General features: G+C 34.1%; 1 protein-coding gene across 3 annotated transcripts in view; it reads left to right on the forward strand.

Moving 5' to 3' along the window:
* sec14l8 (SEC14-like lipid binding 8) overlaps nt 1-22,120 on the forward strand; it is a 39,028-nt gene that overhangs the window by 3,771 nt on the left and 13,137 nt on the right. For all 3 annotated transcript variants that reach the window (XM_073950492.1, XM_073950491.1, NM_001099993.2), the window contains 7 exon segments: nt 9,568-9,611; nt 12,704-12,766; nt 14,544-14,732; nt 14,991-15,086; nt 15,169-15,229; nt 16,961-17,044; nt 20,125-20,231. In XM_073950492.1, the coding sequence (XP_073806593.1) occupies nt 9,568-9,611; nt 12,704-12,766; nt 14,544-14,732; nt 14,991-15,086; nt 15,169-15,229; nt 16,961-17,044; nt 20,125-20,231 (644 nt within the window).

Consider the following 22,120-nt stretch of genomic DNA (forward strand, 5'->3'; position numbering starts at 1 on the left):
TTGCTAATAAATTAATTTAGATGATTTTCTCAGTATTAACATTTATTCAGAATCCAGATTGTATCTTAGTCAAATGTTGTTTTATCATAACAAAGCATACATCAATGGAAAGCTTATTTGTTCAGATATTTTCCAAGATGTCCTGTCTGCAGTCTGTAGCACGATGATTGAGTGCAATACTTAGTGGACATTGTAAGGCCCATGGTACTGTGGGGGTTAGGGTTGGGGTAGTGGTGGAATGTAATGGGTAATTTAATAATTAATATAAATAATTCTTGTTTCTAGCAACAACGAATCGTGCATGCATGTCTACTACGTATTGGCAGGGCCGGATTAAGAACACATTGGGCGATGGAGCTACTGTATAGCAAATCCAAGGGCCCCCCTTTAAATTTTTTTAGCTCACAAAAGTATATATATGTATATATGTTGTTATTATTGTTATTATTATAATAAATTTACTAATTAATATTATTATCTAATTTCCACCATTCATTCATTCATTTTCTTGTCGGCTTAGTCTGCGGTCGCCACAGCGGAATGAACCGCCAACTTATCCAGCAAGTTTTTACGCAGCGGATGCCCTTTCAGCCGCAACCCATCTCTGGGAAACATCCACACACACATTCACACACACACTCATACACTACGCAAAATTTAGCCTACCCAATTGACCTGTACTGCAACTCTTTGGACTGTGGGGGAAACCGGAGCACCCGGAGGAAACCCACACGAAGGCAGGGAGAACATGCAAACTCCACACAGAAACGCCAACTGATCCGAGGTTCGAACCAGCGACATTCTTGCTGTGAGGCGACAGCACTACCTACTGCACCACTGCCTCCCCTAATTTCCACCATTTGATCTATATTTGATTATTATAGTTTTTTCAGTTTTATTAAAATAGGCCTGCAGGTATACAAAAAGTTATGACATAATATGAACTTTAAAGTTCAAACACGCAGCACAAATCAGCAAAAAAACAAAAAAAAAACACACTTGCAATACTTGATAAATTAGTGCTTTATATTAAATACTTTTAATAGTGGTTTACCTTTAAAACGTTGATTTAGAACAGGGTTTTCCAAAGTCTAAGACAGTGGGCCTCCCTTTTGACACAACTTATCCATTGGCGCCCCCCTCCTCCCAAACACGCACGCACACACGCATGCGCACACACACACACACACACACACACACACACATATATATATATACAGTATATATAAAGACACAGACAGATGTCAGACTGTTAACTCACTTTTATCATCATTTGCATGAAAGTGCAATTATTTACAGAGTAATAACAAGTATTTTAATATAACATTTTTAAAACTAGGATGATGGTTCAATATGAATAGAACAGATCGAAGAACTGTCCATCCCAGTCAAAACAGTCGAAGTTTAGCGGGTCTCATGCTGTCATTAGCCAAAATATCTTGACAAACCACACATAAAGGTCGTGGTTCATCAGCTGGTCCTGTCCACGTAAATCCTAAGCTCAAATACTGATCATCATATCGTCGTCTTTTGGGTTTAAGCCCTGAACTTGAAGGCTTTGAATCGGGGGGTCTCAGAAACCGATCCATTGTATTAGCAGGCATATACCTGTATTGGCGGGCTTGCCAAACAGAAGCGAATTCACAGCTATGGCCTTCTGGGTAAAAAAGGTTTTCTTATTTTTGACGTATATTTTTTTTAGCTTTGTTTAATTAAAACGTTTAAATATAATAAAACATACATATAATAATTAAACTTAATAATTATATTTTTATTATATAATATTTTTTTCCCGCGCCTCCCCTGACATGCTCTGGCGCCCCCCAGGGGAGACGCGCCTCACACTTTGAAAACCCCTGATTTAAAACTTTAGCTGACCATAAATCCCTAATGATAGGATATCTTAAATGTCCATACTTCTAATATCCAAAATTGCTTATTGTGGTTTTCTAAGTTACAGAAGTATAGCATCCTTCTTTTATTTTATTTATTTATTTGTTTATCAGATATATTGTCTGATGAAAGTTAGCAATACTTCATTGCACCATATTATTACTGTCGTTTTCATAAAAGGGGCAAAGTAAACATTCATAAAGTTTGCTTTCTAACTGGTTCGGTTAGACTTACTGTAAAGTATAACCGAGTGTATTTACTTGCGATAGACACTCTGCAACTATGGATATTTTGATAACTGCTTGTGTGAGCTATTTGATTTATTCGCACACTGTCTTGGTTATATTGTGTGATGGAAGGATTGTGCGGGTGCGTGTTGGTTTGAATCCAGCTGTAACCGCCGCGCGGCCGAGACAGCTCTCCCGTTTCGTGTAGTGCGCGATGTGGCACCAGGCGAAAGTATAAATCCAGCTTTATCAGTCCATTCATTATAATTCCACCAATCCCAGCTTCTGTTACTACAAAAACAAGTGTATCAATGATGAGAACTGTTTGAATTATCTTTTTTTTTCCCACTATGAGCTTGTTTAGCCTACCTTTGACTGTACGGTTCTTGTGGTAGTGCTGAAATAAATGACTGTCCTGGGAAAAATTGAGACATCTGATCACCCTATGGGTGACTAAAACAGGGCTATTCAATATTCTGATTGGGCTACAGCCACTCTGAGCCCCAGTTTAGCACCAGCGTCACTGTTTTTGAACAGCAGTGAACCGAAAGGAATACTTCACATTATCGACAAGAGAAAGCATATTAAATTAAATTTTCAGCCAATCAAATGCCCCCTTTTTCCGCGAGCCCTGGGGCTTCAGCCCCACCTAGCCCTTACGTTAATCCAGGCCTGTGTATTGGACCTGATCCAGTACATCGTCATGCTGCAGGCCTTTAATTAAATCTGCTAAAGCCGTAAATGTGAATGTTCTCTAGACTTTTTGGTTGACCCTCCAGACTGGAGTTTGAACACTTTACTGGCGGCCTTACAGAGGCTGTTCTTGGGTTTGACAAAGGCTGTTTTGTGTACAGGAACGGGCCTGAATGCGGCCAGTCTTCTGCAGAGATTTCTAGTCACCAGACAAAGACCACTGAGAGTACTGATGTAACTGGTTAATTGGCATGTGCATGTCGATTGATAGATGCATGCGTGCATGATGGTAATCTAGGGTTATTACTATAGAGTCGAACACAAAATTATTAGCCGTCCTGTATGGTTTAATTCTGTCTGCTAGTTATTTCAATACGTTTTTAAACATGATAGTTTTAATAACTCATTTCTAATAACACTTGTTTTTGCCATGATGACAGTACATAATATTTTACTAGAAATTTTTCAAGATACTAATATTCAAATTAAAAATAAAGTGCCATTTTAAGGTTTAACTAGGCTAATTAGGCAAGTCATTGGACAACAGTGGTTTTCTCTCTAGTCAATCGAAAATAATAATTAAATAAGGGAGGTAATAATATTGGTTGTTTTTAATTACAAACCATTTTTTATTCCAGCCAAACTAAAAATGTGTTAGGAAACACTGGAAAAAAAATCCTAAACATCAACTGAGAAAAAAGCTAAATGTTTCACAGAAGGGCTAATAATCTTTGTCTTCAAATGTGGTTTAAGATACCTGTATTACAGTCTTCTGTGCTGTCCTGTGAGAGAGTGTTGACACTTGCACATTTCGTTAATAAAGGCAGTGGCAAGTGTTGATAAGATAAAATGTTGATTGTGAAACTAGTCATTGAGGTCTGCGGTGATGTGATATGGGTTTACCACAGTACAAGTCTGCAGAGTCTGCAATCTGCGAGTAATTCTTGTCTTTAAATTATTGCAGACTCTGCTGTTCTACATTTTAGGGTATAAAATAATTTTGTGCAGGGAAAAATGGTTGAGACTTTAGCAAGGATGCATCAAATTGATTTAAAGTGACAGTAAATGCAGGAAAACAGTTTTGTACTTTATTTACCAAAGAAAAGAGTTTTCCTCAAAAATTGAGTGTATTGTTTTAAACATTGATAATAATTATTTATAAGCATTTTTAATAGAGAAGGTAAGTTTGTTTATGTAGTACATAGACAATGGTAATTCAAAGTGCTTTACATAAACAAGAATAAAAGAAACAAGAAAAAAAGCAACAATGAATAAAAATTGTTAAAACAAGTTTTAAGGGAATTAAAAAGAAATGAAAGACATAATAGCATGATCTGTCGGATGTAGCGATGTGCTTATTTGGTAAAGGCACAGCTAAACAGATGTGTTTTCAGTCTTGATTTGAATGTGCCTAATGTTGGAGCACACCTGATCACTTCTGGAAGCTGATTCCAGCAGCGAGGCGAGAGGGAATAGCTAAAGGCAGATTCACCCTGCTTTGACTGAACTCTTGCAATTTCTAGTTTATTTGATCCTAAAGATCTGGGAGCCAGTGTTAAGACCTGAGGGCAGGTGTGATGTGCTCTGATTTCCTGGTTCTGGTCAGAATCCTGGCAGCAGCGTTACGGATGAGCTGCTGCTGTCTTGACTGTCTTTTTGGAAAGGCCAATGAGGAGGCTGTTACAGTAATCCACCCTGCTGCTGATAAAAGCATGAACAAGTTTCTCTTATGCTGTGTTCACACCAGACGCGGAAGAAGCGTCAAGCGCAAGTGATTAACATGTTAAGTCAATGCAAAGGCGCGAATAGACATCCTGTAGTGTGATACTTGCTTATGAGGCGGCGCGAATGACGTGATTTGCGCGAATGAATCGGCGCGAGTTAACACACTTAACACCCGTATCGCACGTTTCACACGAATCGCTCGAGTTCTAAAATCTGAACTTCAGCGGACATTCGCGGCGCGTTAACCAATCAGGAGCTTGCTCTTGTGGGGCGTGATTATGACATAGTGACTGTTGTTGGTGTCCCGGGGGAAAATCCTCCTGCTCACACCAACATCAGTTCATCAAACTGGGCTCGGCTCAGTCAGAAGCACCGCTGAAAGCCTCCATCGTCCAGGTACAGTTTCTGAAAGAGTTGCTGAGCTCACAGAGCTGGTTGCACCTCAAAAAGATCTAGTGGACTCAGACACTGCTCCAAACGAATCGACAATGTTTATCAGCCTTCATAAAGCACATTAACACAGTTATTCTCTTAATAAAATCCATGTTAGCCAATTAGCAACGAAGCTAGAGTCACTGGGCAGACAAGCCCTGTCCATCACACAATTCTGCATCTGTTAAATGAAGCGGATTTGACGCGCAAATGAATCGAGTAAATTCAAAATGTTCACGCGTCTATTAACGTGCAAATATCGCAATTTATTTGCGCGTTCCACATCTGGTGTAAGCACAGCATAAGCCCTCACTGGAAACAAAGAATCTAATTCTTGCAATATAATAGTAAAAATACATAAAATCAGTGTATATAATATAAAGACTATGCAATAATAATGGAAATTTAATTGCAAAACTTAATGCCATTGCAGAAGCAAAAAACACTTTGTTTTAAATATATTAAAATTGAAACCAGTTCTTTTATATTGTAATAGTATTGCAGAATATTTGTTTTTTTATTATACTTTATTTTAACCAAGTAATTAGAGCATTGGCGAGCATAAAAAGCTTCTTTCGGGAATATTAAAATATCAAACAACTCCAAACTTTTAAGTGCGAGTGTAAGTAACTTTGTAGAGGTCGAATAAATGATCATAATATCATTATTGTTACTCCGAAGTGTGTAGGTGCATAAATTGTTCTATACTATTTATGCTGTAAACATGCGTGATATCAGTAAAGCTTTCCGAGTGATTAGACTTATTGTTAGTGGACAATAAAACTGGCACACACACACACACACACACACACACACACACACACACACACACACACAAAATCTCTTGGGCTTACATTAAAGCCATATAAAGAGGACAGTTATCAGATAGATATCAAAAGACTGTTAGCAAACACCTAGCAACTGCATTAACTACAATACAAAAATCACCAACACACCCTGGCAAACAAACACATCAGCAAAACAGCGTGATTTATGCACAGGTAGATTCTCTTTACATCACTGAAATATATTATGAATAAAAATATCTAATTTGATCAAGCTTATATAATTTCTAATTTGCATTAAAAACAGACAGGGAAACATTTTGGATGAAAGTAAGAGTGGATAGATAGATGGATATATGTACAGTTGATGGATAGATGGATGGACAGTTGGATAAAAGGATAGACAGATAGACGATTGATTGGATGGACAGTTGGATGAAAGGATAGATTGATGGATGGATGGATGGTTGTAGAGTTGGACGTCAAGATTCATGGATGTATGTATGAAATGATAGATGAAGGATGGATGGATGGATGGGTGAACAGTTGGAGAAAAGGATAGATGGCATGGATGAATGGACAGTTGGATGAAAGGATAGGTGGATGGATGATTGGACAGTTAGAGAAAAAATAGATGGATGGATGGATGGACATTTGGATCAACAGATAGATGGATGGATGGACAATTAGATGACATGATGGATCGATGGAGGGTTGCAGAGTTAAATGAAAGGATGGATTGATGGATGGATGGACAGTTAGATGAAAAGATGAATGCATGGATGGACATTTGGATAAACAGAGATGGATGGATGGATGGATGGATGGATGGATGGATGGATGGATAGATGGATAGTTGAATGAACGGATGGATGGACAGTTGGATGAAAGGATGGATGGATGAATAGATGGCCAGTTGAATGAAGGAATATATGTATGGGTGGATTTAAGGATAGATTGGATGAATGGTTGGAGAGTTGGATGTAAAGATACATAGATGGATGTATGAAATGATTGATGAAAGATAAATGGATGGATGGGTGAACAGTCAGATGAAAAGATTAAACTTATATAATTTCTAATTTGCATTAAAAACAGACAGGGAAACATTTTGGATGAAAGTAAGAGTGGATAGATAGATGGATATATGTACAGTTGATGGATAGATGGATGGACAGTTAGATAAAAGGATAGACAGATAGACGATTGATTGGATGGACAGTTGGATGAAAGGATAGATGGATGGATGAATCGATGGCCAGTTGAATGACGGGATATATGTATGGGTGGATGAAAGGATAGATTGATGGATGGATGGATGGTTGTAGAGTTGGACGTCAAGATTCATAGATGTATGGATGAAATGATAGATGAAGGATGGATGGATGGATGGGTGAACAGTTGGAGAAAAGGATAGATGGCATGGATGAATGGACAGTTGGATGAAAGGATAGGTGGATGGATGATTGGACAGTTAGAGAAAGGAATAGATGGATGGATGGATGGATGGATAAATGGATGGATGGATGGATGGATGGACATTTGGATCAACAGATAGATGGATGGATGGACAGTTAGATGACATGATGGATCGATGGAGGGTTGCAGAGTTAAATGAAAGGATGGATTGATGGATGGATGGACAGTTAGATGAAAAGATGAATGCATGGATGGACATTTGGATAAACAGAGATGGATGGGTGGATGGATGGATGGATGAATGGATAGATGAATAGTTGAATGAACGAATGGATGGATAGTTGGATGAAAGGATGGATGGATGAATAGATGGCCAGTTGAATGAAGGAATATATGTATGGGTGGATTAAAGGATAGATTGGATGAATGGTTGGAGAGTTGGATGTAAAGATACATAGATGGATGTATGAAATGATTGATGAAAGATAAATGGATGGATGGGTGAACAGTCAGATGAAAAGATTAATGCATGGATGGACATTTGGATAAACAGAGATGGATGGATGAATGGATAGATGGATGGTTGAATGAATGAATGGATGGATGGACAGTTGGATGAAAGGATGGATGGATTGACAAGCTTTTTTCAGGATAGATAGATACTGGAGATTGATGGATGAGCAATTGGATGAAAGGTTAGATAGTTAGATAGAGGTTAGATAGAATAGATAGAAGGATACAGATTAGTAGAAGGATAGAAATGTATGAAAGGATAGATAGATAGATAGATAGATAGATAGATAGATAGATAGATAAATAGATAGATAGATAGATAGATAGATAGATAGATAGATAGATAGATAGATAGATAGATAGATAGATAGATAGATAGATAGATAGATAGATAGATAGATAGATAGATAGATAAAAAGTCTTGATAAAGCAACTGACAGATCTGTTCCACAAAACACTGAGAGCTTTTGATCAGCTTTGTCACATAATCTTCTTTATGAGCATTAAATACTTACGTATGACTTCATGTCTGACTAATTCTGGGTCAGTTGTGTCTTCGGGCCAGTCAGGTACAGGCAGGTGTGAGTACAGTCGCTGACAGTGACACTAATCCAGCACTGTGGAAATGAAATTGGGTTGGGCTGAATTTGTAATAATTATTTGTGTGTGTGTGTGTGTGTGTGTGTGTGTGTGTGTGTGTGTGTGTGTGTGTGTGTGTGTGTGTGTGTGGATAGGCTTTCAGATCTGTTTATAATCTACATGGGAATATATTGAAGGTCAGCACACTGTGGTCTGTCTAGTCTACTCATGGACTCGCAGATCCACAAACTTTCCTGTTTCTCAGCTGAACAGTTAATCTGTTACCAAATAGTAACTTTCAGTGGCACAAGGCTTCCAGATTTGTACAGGTTATCTTGAGTTAAAACACATAAAAGCGCCTTGTCTTGAGTCAAGATGTTGATTCAGGTCATGTGCAGGACACACATGCTCTTTATATTGTGAGTGTGAGAGTTTAGTATTGAATTTTGCTTGTATAGTAGCCGTGAGGTTAAACTGTAGGACTGATAACTGCAGATTTGTTGGCTCAAACCCTGCGAGTGACCTGAAGGGATATTTTACCAAAAAAAAAAATATATATATATATTAATAATTTACTCACCATTTACTCACTCTCAAATGGTCCTAAACCTTTAGGAATTTAATCCAAAACACAAAAGAAAATATTCTGAATAATGTTGAAAACCGGTAACCATTCACATCTGTAGTAGGACAAAAGTATACTATGAAAGTCAATGGCTGCTTTTTTTTAACACACAGTTAAAAAGACGTATTAGCCCCGCTGAATTATTCGCCCTCTGTTTATTTTTTTCCCACAATCTAACGGAGGGAAGATTTTTTCAACACATTTCTAAACATAATAGTTTTAATAATTCATTTCTAATAACTGATTTATTTTATCTTTGCCATGATGACAGTAAATAATGTTTGACTAGATATTTTTCAAGACACTTCTATACAGCTTAAAGTGACATTAAAATAGTGTTTAAAAAATTAAAAAAAGCTTTTATTCTAGCCAAAATAAAACAGATAAGACTTTCTTTAGAAGACAAAATATTATCAGACATGCAGTGAAAATTTCTTATCTCTGTTAAACATCATTTGAGAAATATTTAAAATAGAAAAGAAAATTCAAAGGGGGGCTAATAATTCTGACTTCAACTGTACATCAAAATATCTTCTTTCGTGTTCAGTAAAAGAAAGAAACCAAACAGGTTTTGAAGAGGTGGAGTGAGTAAATAATAATAGACTTTCCTGTATATATAAGTTATAGTAAATGATAATTGTTTTACTAATTTGCAACTTTTTACTTTTGTTTCCAGCCAGAAACTTCAATTTACAGAAATCCGAGGCCATGCTGCGCAAGGTATAATGCTTTTTCATTGTTTTTTTTTGTGTTTTTTTTTAAATAGCTACACTACTGTTCAGTGGGTTTGTCAATAAAAAAACAAAGGAGAAAGAAAAAAAAATTATAACTAAGGCTATTTTAATTTAATTTTATTAATTATATTATATTATATTATATTATATTATATTATATTGTTTTGTTATATTAAACAATGATATTTTATTATGTTATAGTTTATTATGTTATATTAAAATATATTAACATTATATTTTAAGTTATTATAATTTATTTTACTATAATTTATTATATTATATTATTTTATATTATATTAGTTTATATTAATTTATATTAAATTATTATATTATAATTTATTATATTATATTATTATATTTTATTTTATTATAATTAATTTTATTATAATTTATTTTATTATATTGAAAAATATATTTAAAATTATATTTATTTTTATAATTTGACTTTTGTTTTATTTTTTGATGGCGAGTCTGAATTTCCAGCAACCACTTGTGATTATCATTAGTCACAAATGTTTGTGCTGCCAAATTAAGAAGTACTTTTATTTTTTATTAATTTTTATTTTTTTACAAACTTTAAGTATTCTAAAGTTCAAAAGAACACATTTGAAGTAGAAATCAGTTGTACATTTCTAATCTTTACTGTCACTTGCTGACAATATTGTTAACATTTATAAAAATAATAAAAAAAGAGAAATCTATCAACCCTGGGCTGTTGAACAGTGCAATATCTTTATAATTACAGTTACCAATACAATGAATTCTAACCTAACATAACGTTGTGTATACAGTCTTCACATTACGCAATGCATCCATACATGCATATTTTATTTGTGCCTTTTTAAGGAAATTGGTTTTGGGCACACAAGTGGAGAAAAATCAAGAATAATGAAACTCTTCTTTTTGAGAAATTTCTGTATTGATGAATTTGGATGTGACAGACCCTCACAATGCCAGGCTTTATGTCAGGGGGTTGGTCACTAAACCTATTTGAATAACAATACTATGAAATATGATCTGACTAATACTAGGCCCTGTGTTTACACCTGCTGATCAAGTTTCAAGGGGAATATTGCTGATTTCATAGTTTTGTACATCACTCATGAGATATTGCTACTGTATATGTGGATAAAAGTCAATAAGCAAATAAATAAATAAACTGGAAGGTTCTTTTCGTTGCACACCTCATGTAACCAGGAGTTGCAGGCTAAAATAATGAACATGTGGTGCAATTGGTTTACAAAACAACAAGCAAAATAAAAGTTTAAACTTCACTGGTAATTTTGCCACATAAACCTAAGATACTGGGGCTACAATATCTCCCCAATTTAAGTAATGTGAGTAATGTGTGGTAATGGTAATGTGTGCCTTCAGTGGATTGCGAGTTGCTTAAGAAAAATGCATCTGTTATATGCATAAATGCAAATGAAGCATCATAATACACTTATATTTGTGCTTGTTGTATCAAATTATTCTTATAAACTTATAACTAGAGTCAATTCTTTTGAGGTTGAAATTCTAAAACATTGGTAATTTCTTTACCAATGAAATTACTTTACCTTTACCTTTTTCACTCCCAGCTTGTGTACATTGCATTGAACTTTAATGTGACCAAACATGAAAGAGTGCTGTCAATTTTATGTTTGCTGGAAGCTAAACATGTCATTTTGTGTTCAAAAACAGGATGGATGGATGGATGGATGGATGGATGGATGGGTGGATGGATGGACATTTGGATCAACAGATAGATGGATGGATGGACAGTTAGATGACATGATGGATGGATGGTTGCAGAGTTAAATGAAAGGATGGATTGATGGATGGATGGATGGATGGACAGTTAGATGAAAAGATGAATGTATGGATGGACATTTGGATAAACAGAGATGGATGGATGGATGGATGGATAGATGGATAGTTGAATGAACGGATGGATGAATGGATGGATGGACAGTTGGATGAAAGGATGGATGGATGGACAGTTGGATGAAAGGACAAAACAGATGTATTAAAGGAATATATTTACTAAAGTAATACTTTATTCTTCAAACATCCTCAGAAACCGAAAGGTAATTTTTGCTCTATGGCTCCTCGGCTATGGAACTCGCTTCCCCTGGACCTAAGGAGCAGTGATAGTCTTTTAAATCTCGTCTTAAGACCCATCTTTTTGAGCAGGCTTTCTTATGACTATCCTTTACCATGTTACTTTATTCTTCGATGTGTACTTCAGCTCCTCTCATGTATTTAAAAGTTAGTTTGGCATTGCTTTTTTATTTTATTAATTGTTATTGTTGTTTTTGTATATCTGTTGATGGTTGTTGTAAGGCGACCTTGGGTGTCCAGAAAGGCGCCATTTATAAACAAAATTAATTATTATGATTATACATTTAAATCATGCGATATTTGGGGGAAAAAATACAAGATTTCAACAAATTTTTCTACAGTTTTTGTTTCTCTTAATTCTATTTTGCTCTTTTTATATTTTTTATTTAACATTTTTCCCTAACATAAATTTGGTTGGACGAATTTTTTACTGTTATCGTAAGTTATTTTGTTAGATAAGCTCCAGATTGACTAATCTAATGTGTATGTACTGTACACATATAATATTGTATAGCTTCCTTTAGAAAATTTTAATTTAAACGAGAGATTTGTGAGGGGTGTATTTGTATATGTTGAGCACTGTCCATCAGTTCTGTGGTTAATTGTGCTTTTCACAACGGTGGAGTCACTTCACTGCATAATCACAGCTTATGAGCGATTACACTGTGATCGCCCTATTCTGCTGCTGTTCAAAGTGCTGTTTGCTTTCCCATTGAGAGTCTGATGCTTATGGGTCTTTTATTACAGAGCGTTGGGCTGCCATGTTGTAGTATCTCTGAACTCTGTCACCATTATCTGTTGAACACTAGGTCAAAGCGCAGCCGTATCCAATACACAGAGACTCGAGGTGGAAAACTGTTCATTCAGAACTGATAACAGCTTTGCTGTGGTGACGGATCTGATTTGATCATGCAAACACAGCTTTAGGCATTTTCATTTGAATGTTTTTAATCTTGTTTTGTTTTTCATGTGCAGCATATAGAGTTTCGGAAACACATGAAAGTTGACACCATCACAACTGAGTGGCAGGTGCCAGAGGTATGACACCCTAGCATCATGATTAATAATGCTGATAATGAATAAATAAATAATGAACCAGTCAAGCAAAGTAATAATTTACACAAACACACACACACACATTTATTTTTGTGAATTGTGGGGACATTACATAGGCTTTCATTGTTTTAAACTGTACAAACTGTATTTTCTATCACCCTTACCCTACTCTACCCCTAAACCCCTAAACTCTACCCCTAGGGCCAAATTATTAGCCCTCCTGTGCAATATTTATTTTTGTTTCAAATATTTTTCATGTGATAATTCACAGATTAAAGAAATTTTAATAGTTTTTAATAGTTATTAAACTATTAGGTTTAGTATTGTGTTGAAATAAATCCCTCCGTTAAACAGAAATTGGGGAAAAAATATATTACTCAAATATCATATAATATCACACCAGATAAGTATATATATTTATAGATGTATATGCGTGCGTGTGTGTGTGTGTGTGTGTGTGTGTGTGTAAACAGTTGAAGTCAGAATTATTAGCGCCCCTGTTTATTTTTTTCCCCAATTTCTGTTCTGTTCTGGGAAGATTGTTTCAGTACATTTCTAAGCATAATAGTTTTAAAAACTTATTTCTAATAACTGATTTATTTTATCTTTTCCATGATGACAGTAAATTTGATATTTTTCAAGACACTTCTATACAGCTTAAAGTGACATTAAAAGGCTTAACTAGGTTAAAAGGTGAACTGGGCAGGTTAGGGTAATTAGTCAAGTTATTGTATGACGATGGTTTGTTCTGTAGATTATCGAAAAAAAAATTTTGCTTAAAGGGGCTAATAATTTTGTCCCAAAAATGGTTTATAAAAAATTAATAACTGCTTGTATTTTAGCTGAAATATAACAAATAAGACTTTCTCCAGAAGAAAAAATATTATTAGACATACTGTGAAAATTTCATTGCTCTGTTAAAAATAATTTGGGAAATATTTAAAAGAGAAAATCAAAATCAAAAGGGGGCTAATAATTCTGACTTCAACTGTATATACATATGTATGTATACATTGAAATGTAAGATTTCTTTTAATTATATATTTTTCTCTCAAGTAAACATTTCCTGCATATAAACATTAATAATTTAGTTTTACACAAAACAAGAATTACTCAAAACTCAAACTGACCTCTAGAAATAAGCAGGTTGTTTTTGGTACTTTACCTTTAAGAGTCATGTATGGGACCCCCTTATGATTGGATCAACAGCTCATGCTCATTATAATGTTTATTTTAAGCATGTACAGTCAAAGTCAAAATCATTAGTCCTCATGTTTTGTTTTTTTTTTTAGAAATATTTTCTAAATGTTTACCAGACCAAGGAATTTTTCCATAGTATTTACAATAACATTTTGTCTTCTGGAGGAAGTCTTACTTGTTTTATTTCAGCTAGAATAAAAGCAGTTTTTAATTTTTAAAAGCCATTTTAAGGTCAATATTAATAGCCTCCTTAAGCAAATTTTTTTTCAATAGTCTACAGAAAAAACTATAGTTACCCTAACCAGCCTAATTAACCTAGTTAAACCTTTAAACTGCACTTTAATCTGAATACTAATGTCAAGAAAAATATCTAGTCAAGTATTATGTACTGTCATTATAGCAACGATAAAATAAATCAGTTATTTGAAATGAGTTATTAAAACTATTATGTTTAGAAAGGTGTTGGTATAAATGTTCCCTCTGTTAAACAGAAATTGGGGAAACTGTGCATTATTATTATTTATTAGTAAACATATTTCATTCTCTGTGTTTTGGTCAGGTCATAGATAAGTATCTATCTGGTGGCATGTGTGGACACGACCGGGAAGGAAGCCCAGTCTGGTATGATGTCATCGGGCCGCTGGACCCAAAGGGTTTGATGCACTCAGCCTCTAAGCAGGACTTAATCAAGTCTAAAGTCAGAGACTGCGAGATTCTGCAGAAAGATTGTGATCGACAGAGCGAACGGGTAAGTGTGCAGCTGTCAAAGTGGCAAGAAAAGACTTACTTTGTATATTTTTTCTAATATGGATCTCAGTGGCTACTGTTTTGGAATTAAACCTTGGATGAATTTTCATTTGTGGATGGTCTATCCTTTTAAGATACACTGAAAAACTGAGGGTAGAATAACTTACAATGGCTATCAGTGATAATTATATCATTGGCTTTGAATGAATACATATTTATTATTTTATGTTTGTCTTTTACCTCTTCCTTTTCCTTTCAGTTGGGTAGGAACATTGAATCCATTACTATGGTCTATGACTGTGAAGGTCTGGGAATGAAGCACTTATATAAGCCTGCTATAGAGACTTATGGAGAGGTGCGTGTGTGGGTTTTTTATTTGTATGATGTGATATTTTGCTTGTTGCATTGGTCTGCATGAGTCTTTTTTTCTTTCATAGGTTCTCACTATGTTTGAAGATAATTATCCAGAGGGACTTAAGCGATTATTTGTCATCAAAGGTCAGTAGTTCTGCATAAAAAAAGAAATTGTTTAAATTTATTAAAATGTTGATGTTAAAGATTTATACATTGACTTGTGTACTGATGTCTGCTATAAAAACACTATAGAAGCTTGTTTCTACCGTGGTATAAAAATAAAAACAATAACAAAACTTTTTTTATCTTACATATCTGACTTTTTCATCACAATTTTGAATTCATGTCTCACAAATGACACTTTTTTGACCATTCAGAAAGTCAGAACTGTAAGATATCACTCAGAATTATGGAGAAAATGGGCGTAACAATGAGGGGACAATAAATATAACATTTTCTTATGATACATTTTTGAAGGGGACACAAATAATAGTCAAATTGTACATATATAAATTATATATGTCCAGAAGTGTTTACTTTATTTAAGACTTAAGGATAGAATAAAAATTGATTATACAAAAAATAGAGTGGGGCCAGTTTGGAGGTTGCCCAGTCCTTATTTAGTTTTTTCCATTTACGACTTTCTTTATTTTGGGAAGACTTGACTATTGCAACTCTCTATATGTGGGTATCAGTCAAAATGCCCTGATTAGATTGCAAATAGTCCAAAATGTGGCCGTAAGACTTCTGACAGGTACACGCAAGTATGAGCACATATCACCAATTCTCTCCTCTCTGGGCTGACTGCCTGTTAGGTCACAGATTGATTTTAAACTACTAATCTGGCACCACCTTACTTATCAGACCTCCTACATGTATATAATCCTGGTAGGTCACTAAAGTCTTCTGATCAATTTATTCTTTCGGGACCAAGGTCCTGGTGTAAGTGTAGTGGGGATCTGGCTTTTGCTTTTCGCCCCAAAACTCTGAAACAGGCTTCCACATCATATCAGACACGTTCCAACTCTATCTGTTTTTTAAAAAGCTTCTGAATCTTCGTCTTTGTTTTTTAGCATTTAAGCCTTTTTAGTGTTGAGGGGTTTGCCTTATTTTTTAGTTGTTATGTATGTGATGTAGGATTCATTTTAATAAGTATTGATTGTGTTCAGCACTTGTGAAAATGTGCTATATAAATAAAATAACTAAAAACTAACTAACTAACTAAAGAAAATGCTAATTGTGACCTTTAATGTTAAGTTAACATTATGCCAAGTCGTCACAAATAAAACAAAGCATGGGAAACGGCTTTAATGAATGCTTTAATGAACGCAACTAATTTATGAATGAGTCCCCTCCGTTCCTCTTGTGATTTATGCCCGTGATGGAGAATAATCTAAAACACAACATTTACAATTCTAAGAAAAATTCTGGCTGAATTATGACAAACTCTGGTAGAGTTTCAGGTTCAAGTCTCACAATTTAACCTGAACGAAAAATATAAACATGTAATCTGTAGATAAAAAAAAAAAAAAAATGACGCAATTCTGAGTTTATTACTTGCAATACAGACTTTTGCCTTGCAGTTGTGAGTAATCTTCTGATTTTAATCTTTTCTTAGTTGCCTAATTGCACATTTTTATGTACTTCCTGACCAATTAAAAAAAGAATTCTTTGTAGTATGAATATGAGTATTATGAATGGAATTCAGACTTCCTCCATGCATTTGTGAGTTATCTCGTAATTCTACCCTTTTCTCAGATTTGCGAGATTTAAATTCACAGTTTAGAGTTGATGCTGTGAGATACAAAGTTGCAGAAAAATATCTCGAGTTGAGACCTTGAATTGAAAATTGAATGACAATTGTTTCTGTTGCAGCACCTAAACTGTTTCCTGTGGCGTACAATCTGGTGAAGCACTTTCTGAGCGAAGACACACGCCGTAAGGTCATCGTCCTTGGATGTAAGCTAACACATGTTTCTAACTGCACCAATGCCGCCTTTACTTTTTCTTTTGACAACACTCAGAAAATCCCGATCTGACTCCATCTTGCTTAATTGTATCTCGTTTTGCTTAAAATCTTTAGCTCAGAAATTGGCTCTGGTGATTCTTGTGTTTTCTTAATTTACAGTGCTCAGCATAAATGAGTAAAAAAATGAATATTTATATTAATTTCTCAGTTAATATAGCTGATATATTTTGATGGATTTAAACAAAACCATTTTATTAAACAGTTATATTTATTAAAATAAAAGTGTGACCATCAAACATCTTTAGGAATAGAAAGATAACACCTTATTAGAGTTATTACAAAAAAAAATATATATAAAAATACAGAATTTTAACCTAATTTTATATTATTATGTTTCTCTTGATTTCTCCTGTTTATTATGTTTTATTTTAGATTTTTCCCAACATATTAATTTTTGTATACTCATTTTTGCACTCTGATCTTAAGTGATTTTGTTGTTAGATTACTTCTGGTTTTGGCTTTGATACTGACTAATTCAATGTACATGCACTAATATATTAATATAAATCATTCTGTAGAAATTATTCATTTAAATGACAGATCTGTGAGAAGTCAATTAATTATTGCTGAGCACTGTATGCATAACTTACTGTATGTTTGACATGTTGTCAGTCGCTACAAATTATAATATGAATGCACTGTTTGGTGCTTATATAAACAAACAGCATGAGTTTACAGTAAACTAATTGTTACAGCTTACTGTTCTCCCCAAAAAAATTTAAAAAATCTGTCTGTAACAACCTGTGGCGACACAGTGGCGCAGTATGTAGTGCTGTCGCCTCACAGCAAGAAGGTCGCTGGGTCGCTTGTTCAAGCCTCAGCTGGGTCAGTTGGCGTTTCTGTGTGGAGTTTGCATGTTCTCCCTGCAATCGCGTGGGTTTTCTCCGGGTGCTCCGGTTTCCCCCACAGTCCAAAGACATGTGGTACAGGTGAATTGGGTAGGCTGAATTGTCTGTAGTGTATAAGTGTGTGTGTGAATGAGTGTGTGTGGATGTTTCCCAGAGATGGGTCGCGGCTGGAAGGGCATCCGCTGCGAAAAAAACATGCTGGATTCGTTGTGGCAACCCTGGTTAATAAAGGGACTAATGAATGAATAAATGATAACAACCTGTCTCAAAACTATCAATGATCCCTATAAAACCTTTTATTTATTTAGAATCAGTAAATATCATTTCAAGCAGGTAAAATTGACCCTTGCAGACTACTACTTTTATATGGCTAACAAGCATGTTTATGTTTCTGTTTTATGCCATTGTCTTACTGAGTAATGGTTTCTCCACACTATCAGACTCATCCTCGCTCAAGACATTTAATGCCTCTAATGCCTGTTTGGTGTCTATAAACCGCCTTCTTTTATCCATCAAGACTAAACTGATTACTGATTATCTCAGTGGGTGAAATGCGTTGCCTGGTAACATAGATCACTAAAACACAAGCAGCCTAGATGACATGTATTGGCATTATATAGGTATTAATGGCTTGTTTTTACTTTTGTTTCATCTAATATATTTTTAACAACACAATAATTGTTGTAAATAAGATTTTTTTTTTGTTAAAGCTATTGACTGAGATACTTATCAGACTGATTTCCATTTAATCTTTCATTCATTCATTCATTTATTTATTCGTTCATTGTTTAAGTCCCATAAAGATATAGTATCTCTTCTAGAAAACAAATTATAAACATTTCCATAACACCACACCAAACAACTGAATCTAAAGCACAACAACACAAATTCTAATCGGCTGTAAAACATTTACAATGATCTATAAAAATAAAAAGATTTTTTATACATAGCAATAGATGGTACAGATTCCATATGAGATATGTATCAGTATCTGTATGAATAATTGCCAGCTTTAACTAAAGTTACATCTGCCATATGTTAAACAAACTTGACATATAATAATAAAATAATGTGTAAATTTGCTCTTTAAGCTTAATGAACAGGGTTCCTATGGTCATGGAATTTCTGGATTATCTTGACATTTTTAAAAGGTTTATTCCAGATATTGAAAGTCAGTGAATTATTATTATTATTATTATTATTTTATTTTTTTATTTTTTTATTTTTTTGGTCAAAGTGATGGAATATCTGGGTTTTTAATCACTTTTTAAAAAAAATGAATTTATCAAAATGTAGTTTTTTAATATTATAATTTTTTTCTTATCACACTGTTTCATATCACATACCCATTGTTATGGTTACTCTTAAGCTCCACTTATTTGATTTTTTATGCTCATAAACTTGAAGTCACAAGACTGAACCTGTTAACTAAGGCTAACATGCTAGGCTAATATTTACATTTTAAGAGCTTCAAAATGACCACTTCAAAAGGTGTTAAAAAGTAGATGACAGAAAAGCTAAATGTAAAGTTCCCATAATGGCCATCAAAGTCAAACAGATAATATTCCATTTTAATATTGTTGATATTTTAATATTAGTCCAGTATATTATTTATTCATTCATTCATTTTCGGCTTAGTCCCTTTATTAATCTGGGGTCGCCACAGTGGAATGAACCGCCAACTGATCCTGCATATGTTTTAAAGAAAAACAAAAAAGGGAAGGGAATTGAATGAATTAAATTGGCTGTAGTCTACGAGTGTATGTAAATGCGAGAGTGTATGGGTGTTTCCCAGCATGGGTTGTGGCTAGAAGGGCATCCGCTGGAATAGATGGTGGTTCATTCCACTGTGGCGACCCCTGATAAATAAGGGACTAAGCAGAAGGTAAATGAATTAATGAAATGTTATCAGACCTTTGTAGAATAAAGCAAATTATACTCAAAAATACAACAATAAACCCAAAGAAACTGTGAATTCTAGATATACAAATATAGATAAATAATATATTCATGATAAAACATTAATTGTAAAATGTATTTCCAAAAAAAGTGCTCTGAAGTCTACAGCCGTCCTCCAGATGTTTATGAGTCACGTTTACTCACACATTTAATTTTTATCATCGTCAAGTGAGCTTTGATTAATCATCTGTGTGTCTCCTCAGCAAACTGGCAGGAGGTTTTACAGAAGTACATTGACCCAGAGGAGCTGCCTGCATATTATGGAGGAAAACTGACCGATCCTGATGGGGACCCCAAATGTAGAACTAGGGTGAGTAAAAGAAAACTAGCACACGTCACTGTCACACTGACTCACTAAAGGGGTGATCCTGAGCTTTAAGAATGCCAGATTTCTGCTTTTAATTCTCTGTTTGAGTGGACTGGCACTTTTGAAGGAAGTTACTACTTCCTTCTCACGAGACATTATAATCTAAGCGTCTGTTTGTTAGTTTAGTCTGAAGTCAGCAAGAAAGTACTTTCATTTAGAGATGGAAGGAATTTCTGAGTTTGCTGTTTAGGGTGCTTATGTTGGGCTGTTTTATAGAAAATAAGAGAGTAATAAAAACTGAACTAAACTGCGCTTGAACATCTTCACTGCAAAAAATTTAGTTTTTGTCTTCTAGTCTAAATGAAATACATTCATTTAAAATAAAAAAACAACAGCATTTTACTTACCTGACTGGCTGATTATTTAACTTGTTTTAAAGAAAAACTCACTTCTTTTTGATTTATTATTTCAGAAAATAAAGCACTATTTTCTTACTCGTCTAGTTTTAGCTTGATTTAAAAATTCCTTTGATATTTGGACAAGAAACAAGACAAAAACTCAAAAAAAGAAAATCTTTTTTTGCAATTGAATATACTGTCTAAAATGTTTAGATGCTAATTTATATATATAAAAAAAATTAAAAAGGTGCCAAAGTTTAAAGACATGTTTATATTCATTTTTAAACACAAGAATACTAATATTTCATCTTCAGAAGACTTAAAAAATGAATATGTAATATAATTAATATATGATTTCCAATCAAAACAATCAACTGTTGTTTTCCCAAAAAAGATTAAAAATAATTTTTAAAGAAATGTTATTAGACCTTTGTAGAATAAAGCAAATTATATAAATAAAATAGAACATTTTACTGGAAAATACCTGATTAATCCACTAAAACTAAAGAAACTGTGAATTCTAGATATGGAAATATACTGTCAAATTCAGAACTTTTATTCAATCAGCGAGTTTTTATTGACCGGAAATTACACGGGCTTCTCCCAAAATATAATAAGACAATGTGCAAGAGGAATCATTGTGGGAAAAAAATTATTTCTTTAAGTAAAAATATTTCTTTAAGCAACTTTAAGTCAGAATTTGCCATGGGTATGTGTAATTTCAGACTTGACTATAGATATATAATATATTCATGATCAAACATTTATAACAAATAATCTAAAAATTACTTTTTTTATTGAAGAAAGAAAGTCTTAACATCCAAAAAGAGTGAAACCGTGTGAAAAAGGATTTTACCCAGTGGAAAATCTACTATCAGCAGTTCATGTAGAGATGCAGTTTTTCTGTCAAACCAGCAAATTACAAATGTGGAACAAGATCAAGATCACAGTTTTTATGACAGTTGACTATACAGTTGAAGTCAGAATTAGCCCCCCTGAATTATTAGAGCCCCTGTCCCCCCCCCCCCCCCCCCCAATTTCTGTTTAACAGTGAGAATAATTTTTCAACACTTTTCTAAACACAATAACTTTAATAACTCAATTCTAATAACTGATTTATTTTATCTTTGCCATGATGACAGTAAATAATATTAGACTAGAACGTAAAGTGACATTTAAAGGCTTAACTAGGTTAATTAGGTGAACTAGGCAGGTTAGGGTAATTAGGCAAGTTATTGTATAACGATGGTTTGTTCGGTAGACTGTTGAAAAAAAATTGCCTAAAGGGGCTAAATGTTTTGTTCTTAAAATGGTGTTTAAAAATTAAAAACTGCTTTTATTCTGGCCAAAATAAAACAAATAAGACTTTTTCCAGAAGAAAAATATTATCAGACATACTGTGAAAATGTTCTTGCTCTGTTAAACATCATTTGGGAAATATTTAAAAAAGAAAAAAATTCAAAGGGGGGCTAATAATTCTGACTTCAACTGTCA

The sequence above is a fragment of the Danio rerio genome, chromosome 5, assembly GCF_049306965.1.
Source record: "Danio rerio strain Tuebingen ecotype United States chromosome 5, GRCz12tu, whole genome shotgun sequence".
NCBI lineage: Eukaryota > Metazoa > Chordata > Actinopteri > Cypriniformes > Danionidae > Danio > Danio rerio.